The sequence below is a fragment of the Emys orbicularis genome, chromosome 13 (genome assembly GCF_028017835.1).
Source record: "Emys orbicularis isolate rEmyOrb1 chromosome 13, rEmyOrb1.hap1, whole genome shotgun sequence".
NCBI classification, from domain to species: domain Eukaryota; kingdom Metazoa; phylum Chordata; order Testudines; family Emydidae; genus Emys; species Emys orbicularis.
Window position 1 is genome coordinate 7,757,841 of NC_088695.1, and position 20,089 is coordinate 7,777,929.

Here is a 20,089-nt window from a genome sequence, read left to right on the forward strand (position 1 = left end):
GGGAGGCCAGGTGACCTCTTTTCCTTGGAAAGAGAGAAAGCACAGAGCAGGGGCAGCTGGGCGTCACTGAGGATGGGGGGCTGGAAGCGGGTCAGTCTCCTGGTTTGGGACTCAGCGGGGAGAGCCCAGGACTCGGGACTATGGATTCCCCCCCAGATGGACTTTGCTCAAAGCTCATGATTTCTGTGCTAACAAGCTCTGTTCAATGCTGTGTTCCCAGTGACCAATAAACCCGTCCAAGCCGCTGAGAGTCACAGCTGACTGCGGAGGTGGGGTGCACGGCCCCTGTGAGGAGTGGGTCAGGCTTCTCCTTAGGCTGCCCCGGGGCTCAGGCTGGGGACGGGGAGGCTGGGGCCACACGCTCCATAGGTGGGGGGATTTTGGGGGTGCTCAGGGGCTGGGGTCCTATACCTACAGGGGGAGTGGGAACTTGCCTCCCCGAGTGCTAGATTCACCCCCCACTGGCTGTACCCGGTTCTTATCACCAGCTCCTAGTCCCAGGCAGGGGGGCTGAAACAATCCATACAGTGGGGGGCGCTGAGAGCCATTGAACCAAACAGTAAACCCTGGATAGGATGGAAACCCCTTCAAGCCAGGGGGTGCGGCAGGGCCCCACCAGCCTAGATCCAGCGCCTGTGCTGCCCCCGCCCCTGATTGTGCCCCTGAGACCCGCTCCTTCGCAAGCCCCGAGTTGGGGACCCCCACGCTGCATTCAGTTTGGCTCCGCCCCACCTTCTGCCCCCCTCAGATCTCCCTGAGCTGCAGCCTCCGTCCGCACCAGCGCGGGAGGGGAAACAAAGCAGCAGATGGGGAGAATGGCGGATGGGTGGTAACGTGATCCTGCCCCCGCCCCGCACACACCGGGGGCTGGCGGCAGCTTTCCCGGGCCCAGGGCGGGAATCGCAGCCAGCTCCGCTGGGAGCAGCCTGGGGCCAAACCTCCCCCTGCAGCCCGGGGGTGACGGGGGGGGGGGGTCTCTCTTACCTTCCCTCCGAGCGGGGCCCGCAGGGGCAGGGGCCGGGCCGGGAAGGGGCCTGGCCAGGCCGGGAGCTCTGCCCTGGGAGAGGGTCCTGGGGAGCAGCGGGAAGGGCCCTGCTGGAGATTCCCCTCTCCCGGCTGCAGCCAGGGCTCCGGGCTCCCAGCACCAGCCGCCGGGGCTCGGGGATCTCGCCAGGAGCCTGGGAGCCAGAGTCACCGCAGCGGCTGCGAGTCACACCCCAGGGATCGCTCCCCCCAGAGCCGCCTCCCAGCTGCTTCTGGGTCCTAGAGATAAACCCATCGCATTGCAGCATCTCTGTGTCAGGCTTCTGTTACACTCACAGGATATAAATTCAGAAGGGCCCATCATGAGCATCTAGCCCTGCTGCTTCTGTAGTTGGCTGCAAATTTGACACCATCAGATCAGGATTAAACAAAGACTGTGAATGGGTAGCCAACTACAGAAGCAGTTTCTCCTCCCTTGGTGTTCACACCTCAACTGCTAGCAGAGGACCTCACCCTCCCTGATTGAACTAACCTCGTTATCTCCAGACTGATTCTTGCCAGCATATTTATACCTGCCCCTGGAAATTTCCATTACATGCATCCGACGAAGTGGGCATTCACCCACGAAAGCGTATGCTCCAATACATCTGTTAGTCTTAAAGGTGCCACAGGACTCTGTGTTGCTTTTTCCTGACTTAAACACCCCCCGGGGTGGAATCGAATAGCGGAAGGATCTGAGTCCTCGCTCTCTCTTCCTTCACCCAGAGCCTGCCTCACCTTGAGGGCTCCCCTTCCACTCTCCTGTGTGGAAAAATCCTTATAATCCCGACAAGGCTGGGCCCAGGCTTCCTGAGGGGCTGTCCCCCAACCTGGTTGTGACCACTGAGGACACGGGCTAGAGCGTCCCCACTCCGGGTACTTTCTCCGCTCTGGACACTTCCCTGACCTCTTCCCTGGCCATTGTCTATACAACAGAACAAATGCAATTTACTAAACAGCAAGTAATTAAAAACAATCAGGAAACAATGGGAAAGGCCAAAGGAAAACACTTAGCCCCACTCTGTGGGCATGGGGGAAGCACAAACAGCGTCTGTGGGATGCCAGGGCAGTTCACAGTCTGTCCTTCCCATGTTCCAGGCCTCCTGCCCAGGCCTTGGCTGTGCTGCAGGGATGCTGTGGCTCAGACACATGCTCTGGCGGTGGCCACACGCCCTCAGGCTCTAGGTGACAGGACCTTTCTTCCCAGTGTCCCCGGAAAGGTGCAAATCCAGAGGACAAATAAAAGCACTCAAATTTGGTAATCTCTGTAAACTGATTGGGGGGGACAGGGGGTGGCAGACTCGTGATCTTTGAGCACTTCTGGCTGCTGACCTAGTTCTGTCCCTGCCCTCCCCCAGGGTTCCACGGGGTGCAGACCATGGACTGGGACACCCCCGGGGGTTGGGGGGGAATTCCAGTATGACTTCATCAGCTTCCACGTCCAGCTTTGGGCCCCTTACCCCATCTGTGTCCCGACCAGTAGCGTAGCTAGGATGGGAGCGGGGGAGTGGCTGCTCCCCCACTGAGCACAAGTGGTGCCTTGTCAATTTCTTGGCACCTTTGTACTCACCCGGGGGAGTGGGGGAAAAAAAGGCACCACCCACTGCGGCGCTTTTATTTTACTCACCCAGCGGCGCTCCGAGTCGTCGGTGGCACTTTGGCAGCGGGACCTTCAGTGCCACCGAAGACACCCGGAGCGAGTGAAGGGCCCGCCGCCGAAGACCCGGAGTGCCGCCGGGTGAGTAAAAGCGTCACAGCGGATGGTGCCTTTCCCCCCCCCCCCCCGTTCCCTCCACCTGGCTACGCCACTGCCTGAAGTGTCACAGGTGCTGTTCTTGTCCCCCAGTTATAGTCCAGAAAACCACTGAAGTTCCCCCCGATTGTCCATTCTCCGGTGTGCTCTTTCTATTGGTCCAATATGCCAGTGGCTCTCAGCCTTTCCCCACCACTTCACCCCTTTCAGGAGTCTGATCTGTCTTGCCTACTTGACTCACTTAAAAATGACGTGCTTCCAAAATCCGACAGAAAAATACAAAAGTGTCGCAGCTACTATTAATGAAAAATTGCTGCCTTTCTCTTTTTTACCATATAATTTTATCAAAGAAATCAATTGGAATTAGGGATTTCAAGTGATTTAAAAAAATTAATCCTGATTAATCATGTGATTAATTGCACTGTTAAACAATGATAGAATAGCATTTCTCTAAATATTTTTGGATGTTGTCTACATTTTCAAATATATTGATTTCAATTACAACACAGAATACTTAGTGTATAATGCTCACTTTATTTTTTATTACAAGTATTTGCACTGTAACCCCCCCCCCCCCCCCCAAAAAAAAAAGAAATAGTATTTTTCAATTCACCTCATACAAGTACTGTAGTGCAATCTCCTTATCTGGAAAGTGTAACTTACAAACGTAGAATTATGTAAAAAATACCTGCATTCAAAATAAAACAATGTACAATTTTAGAGCTTAGAAATCCACTCAGTGCTACTTCTTGTTCAGCCAATTTCTTAGAACAGAGGTGGGCAAACTACAGCCCCTGGGCCACATCTGGCCTGTGGAACCGTCCTGCCCAGCCCCTCAGCTCCTGGTTGGGGAGGCTAGCCCCCAGCCTCTCCCCCGCTGTTCCCCCTCCCCTGCAGCCTCAGCACGCCGTGCCGCCAACACACTGGACCACTGCTCCTGCCAGGCAGCATTGAGCGATGTGGCTGGCTCCGGCAGGGCTGTGAGCTCCTGCCGCTCTGAGCGCCATGGTAAGGGGGTGGGGAGCCAGGGAGGAGTTGGATAAGGGGCAGGAGGTCCCAGGGGGCAGTCAGGGGACAGGGAGCAGGAGGCAGTTGGATTGGGCAGTCAGCAGAGGTGAAGCAAGGCGGGTGGATAGGGGGTGGGGTCTGGGGGGGCCGTTAGGAGCGGGGGTGTGGATATGGGTCAGGGCAGTCAGGGGACAGGGAGCAGTTGGAAAGGTGTGGGAGTCCCGGGGGGCCTGTCAGGGGGCAGGGGTGTGGATAGGGGTCAGGGGACAAGGAGCGGGGGGGTTGGATGGGTAGGATGTTCTGAGGGGGGCAGTCGGGGTTGGGAAGTGAGAGGGGGTAGATAGGGGGTGGGGGCCAGGCTGTTTGGGGAGGCAAAGCCTTCCCTACCTGGCCCTCCATCCAGTTTCACAACCCCGATGTGGCCCTCGGGCCAGAAAGTTTGCCCACCCCTGGCTTAGACAAACAAGTTTGTTTCCATTTGCAGGAGATAATGCTGCAAGTGAGTAGAGGCAATCTTATGACACTGTTGCAGCCGGAGTCGCAAGATATTTACATGTTTCAGAGTAGCAGCCGTGTTAGTCTGTATCCGCAAAAATAACAGGAGTACTTGTGGCACCTTAGAGACTAACAAATTTGTTAGTCTCTAAGGTGCCACAAGTACTCAAGATATTTACATGCCAGATGTGCTAAAGATTCCTCAGCAACTGGTACAGGTAGCACATTGCTACAGAGATGTTTCCTATATGACACCTGCCAGCACCCACTGTGTGCAGAGTAGGGGGAAGCCAACCCATGGTGCGCTGGGGGCTGGGACAGCCACACCTGGGTGGGACAGAGGAAGAGGAGGGGAGCTGAAAGAGGGCTGAAGAGGGCAAGGCGGTGTAGATAAGGTGGGAGTGAGGAGGATGAGAGATGGGTCCGGGGCAGATGCAGGAGGCAGGAAATGGCTGAAGGGGGGATGGGGCGATGCAGGGGAATCAGGGAAGACTTAGGGGCCAGATGGGAACAAGGCTGCAATAGAGGGAAACTCTGAGTGGGGGGGTCACTGTGGAGGAAAGGGGGGACATGGGGAGGGGAGGCTGTGAGAGCAAGAGCAGCCTGGCAGGGGGAGGGAGGGAAAGAGGGTGGGGTATCCATGGCTCGTGGGGGAGGGGGAGGGCAGGTGGGGGCGGAGTTTGGGGGGGCAGGTTTTGGTCACCACCAAAATTTCTACAAACCTGCCACCCCTGGAAGAGGCAGAGCAGGGGTGGAGTGGTGGTGCAGCCCAGTGCAGTGTGGGGGGGCCTTTACTGAGTGGATATATATTATTAAAACCCCTTGGAGGAGGAGGTGGAGAAGAGACAGGGCAGGGGCGGGGCCTCATGGAAGGGGTGGAGTGGGGGCATGGCCAGGGGCAGCGAGGGGGGGTGTGTCAGTGATTCAGCCCTCAGGCCAATGCACTAGTTCTCATGTGGCCCTCGTGGTCATTTGAGTTTGAGACCCCTGCTCTAGCCCATGTCCTGAGTGGTCACAACCAGGTTGGGGGACAGCCCCTCAGGAAGCCTGGGCCCAGCCTTGTCGGGGTTATAAGGACTTTTCCACACAGGAGATTGGAAGGGGAGCCCTCAAGGTGAGGCAGGCTCTGGGTGAAGGAAGATGGAGCGAGGACTCAGATCCTTCCGCTATTCGATTCCACCCGGGGGGTGTTTAAGTCAGGAAAGTTCCCCACAATAGCGGGACCATTTCCCCGTCTACCTCTGTGCATGTTTACTGGTGTCTCCTTAAGTTCATTAAGTATTTTAGGGGAAAGTGTGAGAGCGGCCACCAGCGAGAGTTGCTGGCCCCACACTAAGGCCAGCAAAAATCTGGTTGTGAGAACCCCTGGGCTAGATGCTCATGATGGGCCCTTCTGAACTTATGTCCTGTGAGTGTAACAGAAGCCGGACACAGAGATGCTGCAATGCGATGGGTTTATGGCTAGGACCCAGGAGCAGCTAGGAGCAGCTAGGGGGTGGAGGGATAGCTCCGTGGTTTGAGCATTGGCCTGCTAAACCAAGGGCTGTGAGCTCAATCCTTGAGGGGGCCACTTAGAGATCTGGGCAAAATCAGTACTTGGTCCTGCTAGTGAAGGCAGGGGACTGGACTTGATGATCTTCGTCCCTTCCAGTTCTACAAGATGGGATATTTCCATTAATTTAATGTATTTATTTATTTTTTTTAAAGGCTGGGGGGGCGGGGGAAGTGATCCCTGGGGTCAGTCCCGGCAGCAGGAAGTTACACGCAGCCGCTGCGGTGATTCTGGCTCCTGGCGAGATCCCCGAGCCCCGGCGGCTGGTGCTGGGAGCCCGGAGCCCTGGCTGCAGCCGGGAGAGGGGAATCTCCAGCAGGGCCCTTCCCGCTGCTCCCCAGGAGCCTCTCCCAGGGCAGAGCCCCCAGCCTGGCTAGGCCGCTTCCCGGCCTGGCCCCTGCCCCAGCGGGGCCCCGCTCGGAGGGAAGGTAAGAGAGACCCTCCCGCCCCGTCACACCCGGGCTGCAGGGGGAGGGTTTGGCCCCAGGCTGCTCCCAGCGGAGCTGGCTGCGATTCCTGCCCTGGGCCCGGGAAAGCTGCCGCCAGCCCCCGGTGTGTGCGGGACGGGGGCAAGATCATGTTACCCCCCATCCCCCCCATCTGCTGCTTTGTTTCCCTGCCCCTGACCATTCACACGGAGCCTGCAGCTCAGGGAGATCTGAGAGGGGCAAATAGGAAGGGGCAGCAGGTGGGCAGGGGCCAAACTGAATGCAGGGTGGGGGGGCTCCAGCTGGGGGCCAGGGAAGGAGCGGGGCCCAGAGGCACAATCAGGGCCGGGGTCAGCACAGGTGTTGGATCTAGGATGGTGGGGCCCTGCCGCACCCCCTGGCTTGAAGGGGTTTCCATCCTATCCAGGGTTTACAGTTGGGTTCAGTGTCCCCCATATTGTTTCAGCCCCCCTGCCTGGGACTCAGAGCCAGGAATAAGAACGGGGTACAGCTGGCGGTCGGTGAACATATGGCTGGGGGAGGCAAGTTCCCCCACACTGTAGGGGCAGGACCCCAGCCCCTGAGCACCCCCAACATCCCCTCCACCTGCTGAGCGTGTGGCCCCAGCCTCCCCGTCCCCAGACAGAATCCCGGGGGCAGCCTAAGGAGAAGCCTGGCATGCTCCTCACAGTGTGCACCCCACCTCCGCAGTCAGCTGTGACTCTCAGCCAGCTTGGAAAACAGATGGGTTTATTGGTCACTGGGAACACAGCATAGAACAGAGTTTGTTAGCACAGAAGTCAGGAGCATTCACTAAAGTCCATCTAAGGGGGAATCCTGAGCTCTCTCCGCTGAGTCCCGAACCACGAGACTGACCTGCTTCCAGCCCCCATCCTCAGTGACGCCCAGCTGGCCCTCCTCCGTGCTTTCTCTTTCCCAGGAAGACACACCCCCTCTCTTGCAGTTCTCCAGCACCTTCCGCTGGCTCCTTGCAGAGGAAGGGCTCCACCCACCACTTGCCAGGATACAGAATTTTGGCCATTCTCTGTGCCCAGGCAGCCACTCTGCAGTGACACCTGCCCTCTAGAGGGCTCTGTAATGATCACACACCTGTATCTCACCAGCTTGATACTTTTCATAGAATCATAGAATATCAGGGTTGGAAGGGACCGCAGGAGGTCATCTAGTCCAACCCCCTGCTCAAAGCAGGACCAATCCCCAGACAGATTTTTACCCCAGTTCCCTAAATGGACCCCTCAAGGATTGAACTCACAACCCTGGGTTTAGCAGGCCAATGCAGAAACCACTAAGCTATTCCTTGTAACACATGGGGAAACTGAAGCACACACAGTATTCAGAGAAAACATTCAGAACATTCCCGCAGAGTCATAGAATCAGAGCGTCTGTCTGCAGGGAGAGATCCTGGGGGGAATAGGGGAGTGACATGGATTCCAGTACCTTCTGTAACCTCCCCCATTGCCCCTCTTGCCCTGACAGGCTGTGGAATCGCGTCCATGTTTCACTCCAGATCGGCCCATCTTCCAGGGGACAGGGAAGGGATGGAGCCAGCTCATGTAGGGGATTTTTAGGGAGCTTTTGGTGGAGCGGGAGGAGTATTGCAGAGGGGTTAAACACACATGGTGGGACGGGGTCTGATAAACCTGCTGGAACATGATCAACCTGGGCCTAATTTTCTGAACAGGCCCATTGGCGGGTGTGGGGGAGGGGAAACATTCCCCCATTTCTGAACCTGGAAGCACCCCCCTGGGCAGGGCTGGGAAAACTGACCAGACTCCCAGTGCTGGAGCCTGAACCCCCTGGCCGGAGGCTGCTGTGAAATACTAAGGGAAGCTGTTGGGATTTCTGTCCCTGTCCCCAGCTCAGAGCTCTGCTTCCCGTATCAGCCTGTGGCTGGCAGGCATGTGGGAAATGAGAAGACCCTGACCACCTCCGTGTGCTGGGGGGGACAAGGAGCTCTCACCTTCTCCCACCCCCTGTAGCCTCCTAGCTGCTCTGAGCAGGGTGCGGGAAGGATTCTCCTTCTCTGTCCTTCCTCCCCCTTGACTAGCAGGATTGTGGCTGGGGCAGCAGGTGCTGAGTGGGGGACTCTTGTTGTTTCAGATGCTGGTGACCTTCGAGGAGGTGGCTGTGTATTTCACCCAGGGGCAGGGGGCTCTGCTGGACCCACTCAGAGAGCCCTCTACAGGGACGTCATGTGGGAGAACTACGAGACGGTGACCTCGCTGGGTAAGGGATTCCTGGCCCCTTGCTTATTGGAAGCTGGGGGGGTCTGCGTGTCTGACACCGGTCAGGTTCTTCCCTCATCGCTCCCTAACGAGACCAGGGTGTCAAAACCTAAGGCACATACTAAATCATCCCCACCCAACACCCCTAGCTTGCAAGGTGGAGAAGCCGTGTATTGTCCTGTCTGTGTTGTTTCTCAGTCGCTCACAGAATCCCTCTTCTCCCTCCTCCTTGGGAACAGCTGCAGCCATGTGGAGGCCTCTGCGCTCCACAGGTTTAGAAATAGGCAGGGGTTTAACACTAGAGCTGGGTGTGCATCACAATTTCTCTCACCTCACTGAGGGGGCTCAGTCACCACATTCCCATCCTCTTAGATTCCACATTCCCCAGCACAGCACAGGGACAGGTTCCACTCACGGAATGTCCTTTCTGACAGACGCTCTCTCAATCCTCCACGCATCCTGATTTGGTCTGATTTCACTCCCTGCACAGGATTCCCCCTTCCCAAACCTGACCTGATCACCTGGATGGAACAAGAGGAAGAGCCGTGGGTGCCCGATCTCCAGGCCTGTGAGGAAAGAGAGATCCCGAGAGGCACCCACACAGGTGCGGACTGACACTCAAACCATCTGGAGCGTGAAGGAAAAAGTAGAGAATCCCAAAAATGTGGTATCAATAAGTGCCCTCAGTTCTTCCTCACCTCACCCAGGGCAGGGCTGCAGTCAGCAGATATCACTGACATCACTTTCCACGTGTCCTGTTAACTGCAGGTCTTTCCTTCCCAACTTTCTTTCTCTGTGAAAGTTTGGGTGGGAAGTGGAGGCAGAATCCAATTGCTCTGTCTGTGCAGCTTTAGTATGTTAGTTTTTTCCCTGCTGCTATTCCTCTTAATTTCTCCCCAGCACAATGACTTCTGTCTGGATTCTCTCTCTCCCAGCAGGTGATGAGAGAGTGAGTGAGAACGAGGAGGGGAATCAACAGCAGGACGTTTCTGGGCACGGGGAATCACAGGGGACCTCTGTGGGAAGAACCCATAAGTGCTTAGACTGTGGAAAAAGTTTCATACAGAGGTCAACCCTACTTAATCATCAGGCAGTCCACACTGGGAAGAGACCTCATCAGTGCTTAGACTGTGGAAAAAGTTTCATACGGAGGTCAGGCCTTGTTAAACATCAGATAAACCACACAGGAGAGAAATCCCATAGATGTTTGGACTGTGGGAAAAGTTTCACACAAAGATCAAATCTTATGGCACATCAGGCAATCCACACAGGAGAGAGTGATTGGCTGTACAAGAAGTAGGACTGGGTGGAGTTATAGGCTCTAAAGTTTTACATTGTTTTATTTTTCAGTGCAGTTATTTTTTGTACATAATTGTACATTAGTAAGTTCCACTTTTGTGATAAAGAGATTGAACTACAGTACTTGCATTAGGTGAATTGAAAAAAACACTATTTCTTTTGCTTTTTACAGTGCCAGTATTTGTAATAAAAATATAAAGTGCACACTGTACACTTTGTATTCTGCAAAAACAACAAGGAGTCCTTGTGGCAGCTTAGAGACTAACAAATTTATTTGGGCATAAGCTTTTGTGGGCTATAATCCAAAATATTTAAATAAATGGTATTCTATTATTGTTTAACAGTGTGAATAATCATGATAAATTTTTTTTTAATTTTTTTAATTGTTTGACAGCCCTAGAAGATAGTAATTGTAATAGTCTATGTTAATCTGTAAGAAGCTATAGATAAACAGTGTAACCAAAGGGTTCCTGTCTAGGACTGTATTTTGTTAATTCAGAAGTCAAAAGGAAATATTAACATTTAGATGAAACTTGGGTGTAATAATATCATTGTATATATATATATCTTTAAAGTTTGTGGTAAACTGTCTATGAATGGTTTTATGGATAATTAATTACCTTATGTTAATCCAATGTAGTTTTATTACCTGTGATGTTTGGGAAATAGGAGGTTACTTCCAAAACCTATTGTTCACCGAAGGACTGCCTGCTGTCGAGAGGCTGCAAAAATGTCTATATAAACTCTTGGGACCTGATCCTTTTATCAACGATCTCCTTAAGCTTTATTCAGGGCAAGTTTGAGTCGTAAGACTGAGATCTCCAGTCCCCTCTGGACTGCCCTGATATTGAACATTTGGACATTGGACTAGAACGTGATGAAATGATTCTGAAAAGGACTCTCTTCAATTCTAACGTGCCATCTCTATGGTGAAACTGACCTAAGGACTCTATTCGCGTTTGTATGTCTAATGATCTTTTAGCCAATGCTATCTTTTCTTCTTTTAATAAATCATAGTTTAGTTAACGAGAATTGGCTTTAAGCATGTACAGTAACTCCTCACTTAACGTTGTAGTTATGTTCCTGAAAAATGCGACTTTAAGCAAAATGATGTTAAGCAAATCCAATTTCCCCATAAGAATTAATGTAAATGAGGGGGTTAGGTTCCAGGGAAATTTTTTTCACCAGACAAAAGACTATATATATATATATATATATATATATATATATATATATATATATATATATATATATACATACACACACACAATATAAGTTTTAAACAAACAATTTAATACTGGTACACAGTGATGATGATTGTGAAGCTTGGTTGAGGTGGAGGAGTCAGAGGGTGGGATATTTCCCTTACTGCTAAATGATGAACTAGCAATTGCCTGAGCCCTCAAGGGTTAACTCTCTCACTCTGCAAGGCAGCAGGAATGGAGAGAGATATGAGCATTTGCCTTAAGTACACCTCCTTGTTAATTAGATCAGCTTGCTGAGACTGCAGCCCTGGGGTGTCCCCCCTGATCTATGGAAGATGGGGTAAGTGGGGTGCAGGAGCAGGGGGTAGGGGGACACCCTGACATTAGCCCCCCTCTTCCTTCCCTCCCCCCCGGCACAGCAAGCAGGCATCTCGGGGAACAGCTCCAAGGCAGAGGGCAGGAGCAGCACATGGCAGTGGGGGGATGGACACAGCCGAACTGCAGGCAGCTGCTGCACAGGGATCTTAGGGGAGCGGAGAGCTGATAGGGGGCTGCCAGTCCACCCTGGTTCCAAGCCCCCACCAGCTCACTCCAACGGGCTGCTCTTCCTGCAAGCAGTAGACAAAGCAGGCAGCTGCCAAACGACGTTAGAAGGGAGCATTGCACAACTTTAAACGAGCATGTTCCCTAATTGATCAGCAACGTAACAATGAAACAACCTTAACCTGGATGCCTTTAAGTGAGGAGTTACTGTATTTGGGTAAGAACTGAAGTATCATTAACTTGGTGGGTGATGTGTCTGATCCTTTGGGATTGGTAGAATTCTTTATATGATGAAGATTTTCAGGAATCCCCATCAGAATCTCAGAGGACATTTTCCCACATCAGGTATCGTTAAAGACTTGCCTCTGTTGCCACTCTGTCAAATCAGTTATTTTGTTTCAGCATGTCATAACCATACAGCTAAGGGTAGTCTAGAATTCCTCCTTACCTGTAAGGGGTTAAGAAGCTCAAATAACCCGGTTGGCACCTGACCAAAAGGACCAATGGGGAAAGAAGATACTTTCAAATCGGGGGTGGGGGGCGGAAGGCTTTGTTTGTGCTCTTTGTTCGTGTTCTCTCTTCGAGCCAGAGATGGACCAGGCAGGAAAAAAACCCTCTCTTAAAACCCTGCCTATGGAAATAAGCATCTAGAACAGGGGTAGGCAACCTATGGCACGCATGCCAAAGGCGGCACGTGAGCTGATTTTCAGTGGCACTTACGCTGCCTCGGTCCTGGCCACCGGGCCGGGGGGCTCTGCATTTTAATTTAATTTTAAATGAAGCTTCTTAAATATTTTAAAAACCTTATTTACTTTACATACAACAATAGTTTAGTTATATATTATAGACTTAGAGAAAGAGACCTTCTAAAAACATTAAAATGTATTACTGGCACGCAAAACCTTAAATTTGAGTAAATAAATGAAGACTCGGCACACCGCTTCTGAAAGGTTGCCGACCCCGATCTAGAATGACAAAAATAGTAAGTAAAGCCAGGCAAGGCGTGTTAGATTATCTTTTGTTTTAGCTTGTGAATTTTCCTTTGCTAGAGGGAGGTTTATTCCTGTGTTTTGTATCTTTGAAACTAAGCCTAGAGGGAGTTCCTCTGTGTTTGTGAATCTTTTGTTACCCTATAAAGTTATCTTCCATCCCAATTTTACAGAGGTGATTCTTTTAGATTTTATTTAAATAAAATTCTTCTTTGAAGAACCTGATTGATTTTCAGTGTCCTAAGACCCAGGGGGGGTCGATCTCTGCTCACTTTGTAACCAATTGGTGAGGATATTATTCTCAAGCTTCCCCAGGAAAGGGGGTGTAGGGCCTGGGGGGATATTTTGGGGAAATAGGAACTCCAAGTGGTCCTTTCCCTGATTCTTTGTCTAAATCGCTTGGTGGTGGCAGCATACCGTCCAAGGACAAAGGATTTGTGCCTTGGGGAAGTTTTTAACCTAAGCTGGTAGAAATAAGCTTACGGGGGCTTTCATGCGGGTCCCCACATCTGTACCCCAGAGTTCAGAGTGGGGAGGGAACCCTGACATGGTGGCAGAGCGGTGGGATCATTTTGAACCAGAAGCACAGAGGGTTTAAAAGGATTCTTTTTCCTCTCCTTCTGGCTGCTTGAAAAGCAGGGTGGTTTTTTTTTCAAAAAGGACATTTCTTTTTTAAAGCTGAGAGCATCTGGAGTTTTTCTTTTTCTGCCTGAGGGCAGGGTAGTTAACTTCCTGAAAGGGTTCCAGAGTAGCAGCCGTGTTAGTCTGTATCCGCAAAAAGAACAGGAGTACTTGTGGCACCGTAGAGACTAACAAATTTATTAGAGACGAACAAAAAATTTGTTCGTCTCTAAGGTGCCACAAGTACTCCTGTTCTTTTTTCCTGAAGGGGAAAATTCACAGGCTAAAACAAAATATAATCTAACATGTCTTGCCTGGCTTTACTTACTATTTTTGTCATTCTAGATCAGAGGTCGGCAACCTATGGCATGCGTGCCAAACACGGCACGCAAGCCGATTTTAGGTGGCACGCAGCTCCCTGCCGTGGTCCCGGCCCCCAACCCCGCTCAGCCCCCCCGCCCACTGCTCTCCCCTGCGGGGGCAGGAGGCAGAAGCTTGGTTCTGCGGCAGCCAAGCTCCACCCTCCCCCACTTCTTCCCCCATCGTGGTGCTTTCCTGCCCCGCCTCCTCTTGGTCCCTGCGTCAATCAGCTGATGGCCCTAGCAAGGGGGAGGGGGAAGAGCGGCAGCATGCATACAGCTCCATAGAGGAGGCAGAGAGACGTATGACGGAGCCTGGGGGAAGGGGGTGGAACAGGGCATATCCCTTCCAGCCCCCTGCCATGAGCTGCTCAGGGCAGGGGGCTGGGAGCACCCCAGCCTTCTGCCCTGCACCCCCCACCCCTCTGCCCTGAACCCCCTCCACCCCAACACACACCCAGCCTTCTGCCCTGTACCCCCACAGCCCCATCCCTCTGCCATGAATCCCCCACACACACTTAGCCTTCTGCCCTGCACCCCCATACCCTCAGCCTTCTGCCCTGCACCCCCACACACCCCAGCCCTCTGCCCTGAACCCCGCGACCCCAACACACATCCAGCCTTCTGCCCTGCACCCCCCAGCCCCATCCCTCTGCCCTGAACCCCCCTACACACTCAGCCTTCTGCCCTGCATCCCCCACACCCCCCAGCCCTCTGCCATGAACCCCCCACACCCCAACACACACCCAGCCTTGTGCCCTGCACCCCCAGCCCTCTGCCCTGATCTCTTAACCCCCCCCCACACACCACAGCCTTCTGCCCTGAACCCCCTCCCCCAGCCCTCTGCCCTGACTCCTGAATCACCCCCCCCCCCCCGCAGGTCTGGGGTCCCAGCTGCAGGCCCTGATCAGCCCGCTGCTGGCCTAGGTGAACAGAACCGAGGCTGGCAGCGAGCTGAGCAGGCTGGTGGCGTAAGATCAGCATTTTAATTTAATTTTAAATGATGCTTCTTAAACATTTTGAAAACCTTACTTTACATACAATAGTTTAGTTATAAAGAGACCTTCTAAAAACGTTAAAATGTATTACCGTCACACAAAACCTTAAATTAGAGTGAATAAATGAAGACTCGGCACACCACTTCTGAAAGGTTGCTGACCCCTGTTCTAGATGCTTATTTCCATAGGCAGGGTTTTAAGAGATTTTTTTTTCTGCCTGGTTCCTCTCTGGCTCAGGGAGAGAACAGGGACAAAGAGCACAAACAAAGCATCCCCTCCCCCCCCCCAGATTTGAAAGTATCTTCTTTCCCCATTGGTCCTTTTGGTCAGGTGCCAGCCAGGTTATTTGAGCTTCTTAACCTCTTACAGGTAAGGAGGAATTCTAGGCTACCCTTAGCTATATGGTTATGACACAGCATCTCCCATACCATGAAGGGTTTACAGAGCTGAATGATGCATCATGCCTGTGCCAGGTAACTTTCAGTGAAATTAGTCTGTAATTAAAATCCAAAGTTATTACCCTTTAAACTTGACAGGAATTCCCTACCTTGTACTCCTGGGCAGCCTCCTCTATGGGAACCACCGTGTGAGCTCTGTGAGCCCGGGACAGATGGCAAACCATACAGATCAAAGTTTGATGCTCTTCACAGGAGTTTCAGAGCCTCCTGATGGTCCCCACACACCCCGTCCCCTCCTGCTATTTGTGACTCTGCTGTTCAGTGGCTGTAGGGGCCGGTGCAGACCTTGGCACAGGCTGAGGAAGTTCTGAAGCCAGCCAGAGTTACATCCCTATGACAATGGCCCCCGTGTGTCTTGCCCAGTGTGCAGAGTGTCAGAGGCAAAACTTTACACTGCCCATGTCCCTCTGTCCCTCGTCCCTCGTCCACCCCCTCCCTCTCAGCAGCCAGAGGGGAATTCTTTTACTGCAAATAGTCAGGGAAGCTTTGGAAGTCGGTGGAGGGTTCTGCCTAAGGGCTCTGAAGCTACAAGGCAGGTATCCAGATTAGGGATGAAAGTAGCATGTAAAAAGTAACCATTTCAACTATTAAAATTCTACTGGTTACACATTAAGGAGTTCACAACATGGGGATCTGCCCAGCATCCTGGCTGCCACCATGACTGGTTTATCCCCGCAAAGCACAGGCAGAGAAGCTGGAATTGCTCTGGGACAAGTGGAATGATTTTTAGAGTAGGGGTACAGTGCCCCCCCTTATCCCTGTCTGTGCCCCCCCATCCCATTGAGGTGGGGCTGGGAGCAGGGCCATGACTCCGGGGGGGGGGGGAGTTGGGATGCAGACAGGAGTAAGGGGCCTGAGGCTGGACATGGAAGCTGATGAAGTCATCCCCATCATACTGGAATTCCCCCCCCCCAACCCCCGGGGGTGTCCCAGTCCATGGCCTGCACCTTGTGGAAACCTGGGGGGGGGGGTGTGTCAGGGACAGAACTAGGTCAGCAGCCAGAAGTGCTCAAAGATCATGAGTCTGCCCCCCTGCTCCCCCAATCAGTTATAGAGATTACCAAATGGGGGGGGCTGTTAATTTGTCCTCTGGATTTGCACCTTTCCGGGGACACTGGGAAGAAAGGTCCTGTCACCTAGAGTATTTTATAGAAATGTGTCACCCATTCCCCGCGCTAGATGGAAGACGGTCCCTCCCTTCTGTCCTGAGAGCCTGTGAGTGGAACAGGAGCGGGACACAGAGATGCTGCAGCGCGATGGGTTGATCGCTAGGACCCAGGAGCAGCTGGGAGGCGGCTCTGGGGGGAGCGATCGCTGGGCTCAGTCCCGGCAGCAGGAAGTGACTCGCGGCCCCTTGGAGGAAGGTAAGAGAGACCCCCCGCATCCATTCCCTGCCCTGGGCCCAGGAAAGCTGCCGCCAGCCCCCGGGGTGTGCGGGGCGGGGGCAGGATCACGTTACCACCCCCACCCCCCCCATCTGCTGCTTTGTTTCCCTGCCCGCGCTGGTGCGGACGGAGGCTGCAGCTCAGGGAGATCTGGGGTGGTGGTAAATGGGGGGGCAGAGGACAAACTGAATGCAGGGTGGGGGGCCCCAGCTGGGGGCCGGGGAAGGAGACGTGCCTGGGGCACAATCAGGGCCAGGGGGCAGCACAGGCACTGGATCAACGCTGGTGAGGCCCTGCCGCACCCTCTGGCTTGAAGGGGTTTCCATCCTATCCAGGGTTTACAGTTTGGTTCAATGGCTCTCAACGCCCCCCATCTGGTGCAGATTGTTTCAGCCCCGCTGCCTCGGACGAGGAGCCGGGGAGAAGAACGGGGTACAGCCGGCGGGGGGAGGCAGGACCTTGTTAGCACAGAAAACAGGACCATTCAGCAAAGTCCATCCTGGGGAAAATCCAGAAAATCCAGAACCTGGGCTCTCCCCGACGAGTCCCAAAACAAGAGACTGACCAGTTTCCAGACCCCCATCCTCAGTGAAGTCCGGCTGCCCCTCCTCCGTGCTTTCTCACTTTCCCAGGAAAACAGGTCACCTGGCCTCCGCCTCTCTCTTTGTTCTTCAACATCTGGGGCTGGCTCCTTGCAGAGGACAGACTCAAGCCTTTGCTTGCCAGAATAGAGAATTTTTGGCCATTCTCTGTGCCCAGGCAGCCACTCTGCAGTGACACCTGCCCTCTAGAGGTCTCCCCAATGATTACACACCTGTAGCCCACCAGTTCAATACTTGAGTAACACATGGGGAAACTGAGGCACACACACAGTATTCAGAGAAAACATTAAGAACATTCCAGCTTCATCACACCCCTCTGAGACCAGCCCAAGGGCACATTCTCCAATGGCTGGAACCACTCTAACCATACCAGCCCCTGAGCCTGAGCCTGCAGGTGATGGAGAGACCTGGGGAAAGGGTTGGAGCTGGGCAGGCAAATGACTCTGCACAAAGGGCCCCTTTCAGGGACCTACTGGTATCACAGGGTGTTTAGTGCTGGGGGGAGGGGCCGAGTCTGTGTAAAGTGACTGAGGATTTTCCCAGCGCGACAGAGCCCAGAGCATCTGTCTGCGGCGGTGGGGGTGGGGGGGGGCTATGGACTCAAGCCCCTTCCATAACCTCCCCCATCGCCCCTCTCACCCCAACAGGCTAAGGAATCACGTCCACGTTTCGCTCCAGATCGTCCCGTCTTCCAGGAGACAGGGAAGGGAAATGGCTGTGATGGAGACAGCTCAGGTAAGGGATTTACAGGGAACTGTGGGGGTGGGGTGGGGAGGATTTGTTGTAGAGCGGGAGGGGCAGGAAACACACAGTGTGAGGCAGGGAGTGGACAGGGTGTGATAAACCTGCTGGAACATGATCAACCTGGGCCTGATTTTCTGAACAGGCCCATTGGCGGGGGGCAGGGGGGAGGGGGAACTTTCCCCCATTTCTGACCCAGGAAACATCCCACTGGGCAGAGGCTGCTGTGAAATACAAAGGGAAGCTGTCAAGGTTCTTTTCCCTGTCCCTGGCTCAGAGCGCTGCTTCCCGTAGCAGCCTGTGGCTGGCAGGCGTGTGGGAAATGAGAAGACCCTGCCCACCTCCGTCTGCTTCTCCGCACCCCCTGAAGCCTCCGGGCTGCTCTGAGCAGGGTGTGGGGGGGATTCAGCTTCTCCGGCCCTTTGTTGTTTCAGGGGCTGGTGACCTTTGAGGAGGTGGCTGTGTATTTCACCCAGGGACAGGGGGCTCTGCTGGACCCCGCTCAGAGAGCCCTCTACAGGGACGTCATGCAGGAGAACTACGAGACGGTGACCTCGCTGGGTAAGGGATTCCCATCCCCTCGGTTATTAGAAGCTGTGCGGTCTGCATGTCTGACAGTGGTCAGGTTCTTCCCTGGTCAGTTAGATTGAAGAGGAATGGGCTCCGTAATGCACAGCTGCCGTGTGAGAGAGACTTTCATAGACTTTCATAGATTCTAGCACTGGAAGAGACCTTGAGAGGTCATCGAGTCCAGTCCCCTGCCCTCATGGCAGGACTAAATACTGTCTAGACCATCCCTGATAGACATTTATCTAACCTACTCTTAAATAGCTCCAGAGATGGAGATTCCACAACCTCCCTAGGCAATTTATTCCAGTGTTTAACCACCCTGACAGTTAGGAACTTTTTCCTAATGTCCAACCTAAACCTCCCTTGCTGCAGTTTAAGCCCATTGCTTCTTGTTCTATCCTTAGAGGCTAAAATGAGCAAGTTTTCTCCCTCCTCTTATGACACCCTTTTAGATACCTGAAAACTGCTATCATGTCCCCTCAGTCTTCTCTTTTCCAAACTAAACAAACCCAGTTCTTTCAGCCTTCCTTCATAGGTCATGTTCTCTAGACCTTTAATCATTCTTGTTGCTCTTCTCTGGACCCTCTCCAATTTCTCCACATCTTTCTTGAAATGCGGTGCCCAGAACTGGACACAATACTCCAGTTGAGGCCTAACCAGCGCAGAGTAGAGCGGAAGAATGACTTCTCATGTCTTGCTCACAACCAGAGCCGCCTCTAGGTTTTTTGCTGCCCCAAGCAAAAAAAATTTTGGCTGCCCCCCGTCCCAGCCCTGGGCTCCTCGCCGCACCCCCTGCTGCCCCAGCCCTGGACTCTTCCCCCCCCCCATCCACACCTCCTGCCACCCCAGCCCTGGGCTACCTCCCCACCTGCACCCTCCTGCCGTCACAGCCCTGGGTCACTGGTAACTCGCTCCCACTGCAGGTCATTCAGCAGGAATTTTAGATGTGCACAGAACACAGACAGGATTGGTTCCCATATGGTTACAGAACTGCAGTAAAGTGGAACAATTTTCAGCTTGTGTGATTGGAGGATATCTGGATGCATATTATAAGACTGTCCTACATAAATGAGGAAAAGTTGAGGTGCCTGTATTATTCTTTTGTTCCACTCTTTCTTTCTATGGGGAATTTGCCAATGCAATATCACTGTCTTCCTTTTAAACAAACAAACAAACAAACAAACAAACAAACAAGGCAATGGCTGTTGAAAATAGCAATTCCAGTCCTAATAAACACTGGGAAGCATTTCTTGCTCAATTTTATCCTACTTTTTCTACAGCAAGTTACAGTGGATCAGTATATTTGATTTGGGAGAAATGAAGTAACAGCTGCCCAAACTGAGCTTGAGCACTCCTGAATTTTGAGGTGTTCAAATCTGGAAGGCAGGTGCTGGGGGTGGGGGGGGGGGGAGTGGGCTGTGGCTCTGCGGTGGAGCACGGCAGCATGTATGCAGCAGTGTGTCTGGCGCTGCGCGGAGCCAGACACGCTGGTCTGAGTGGTACGGTAAGGGGGCTGGGGGGTTGGATGGGGCGGAGGTTCGGGGGGGCAGTCAGGGGCAGGGAGAAGGGGGGGTTAGATGGGTCAGGGGTTGGGGGGGCAGTCAGGGGACAAGCAGTGGTCGGATAGGCATGGGAGTCCCAGGGGTTTGTCAGGGGACAGGTAGGGGGTGGGGTCCTAGGGCGGAAGTTCGGGTGGGGGTCTCAGGAGAGGGCAGTTGGGGACAAGGAGAAGGGAGGCTTAGATGGGGGTGGGGTCCCAAGGGGCAGTTAGGGGCAGGGGTCCCGGGAGGGGGCAATGAGGGGACAAGGAGCAG

At 53.3% G+C, this 20,089-nt stretch overlaps 1 protein-coding gene across 1 annotated transcript in view; it reads left to right on the forward strand.

Annotated features, from left to right (window-relative positions):
• The first annotated feature begins 8,472 nt into the window (after positions 1-8,472).
• Positions 8,473-20,089, forward strand: part of LOC135887362 (zinc finger protein 436-like) — a 41,802-nt gene continuing 30,185 nt past the window's right edge. Inside the window, exons 1-4 of the mRNA XM_065415134.1 lie at positions 8,473-8,506; positions 8,996-9,109; positions 9,444-9,454; positions 18,140-18,266. Of these exons, the coding sequence (XP_065271206.1) occupies positions 8,473-8,506; positions 8,996-9,109; positions 9,444-9,454; positions 18,140-18,266 (286 nt within the window). The remainder of the gene's footprint in view (positions 8,507-8,995; positions 9,110-9,443; positions 9,455-18,139; positions 18,267-20,089) is intronic.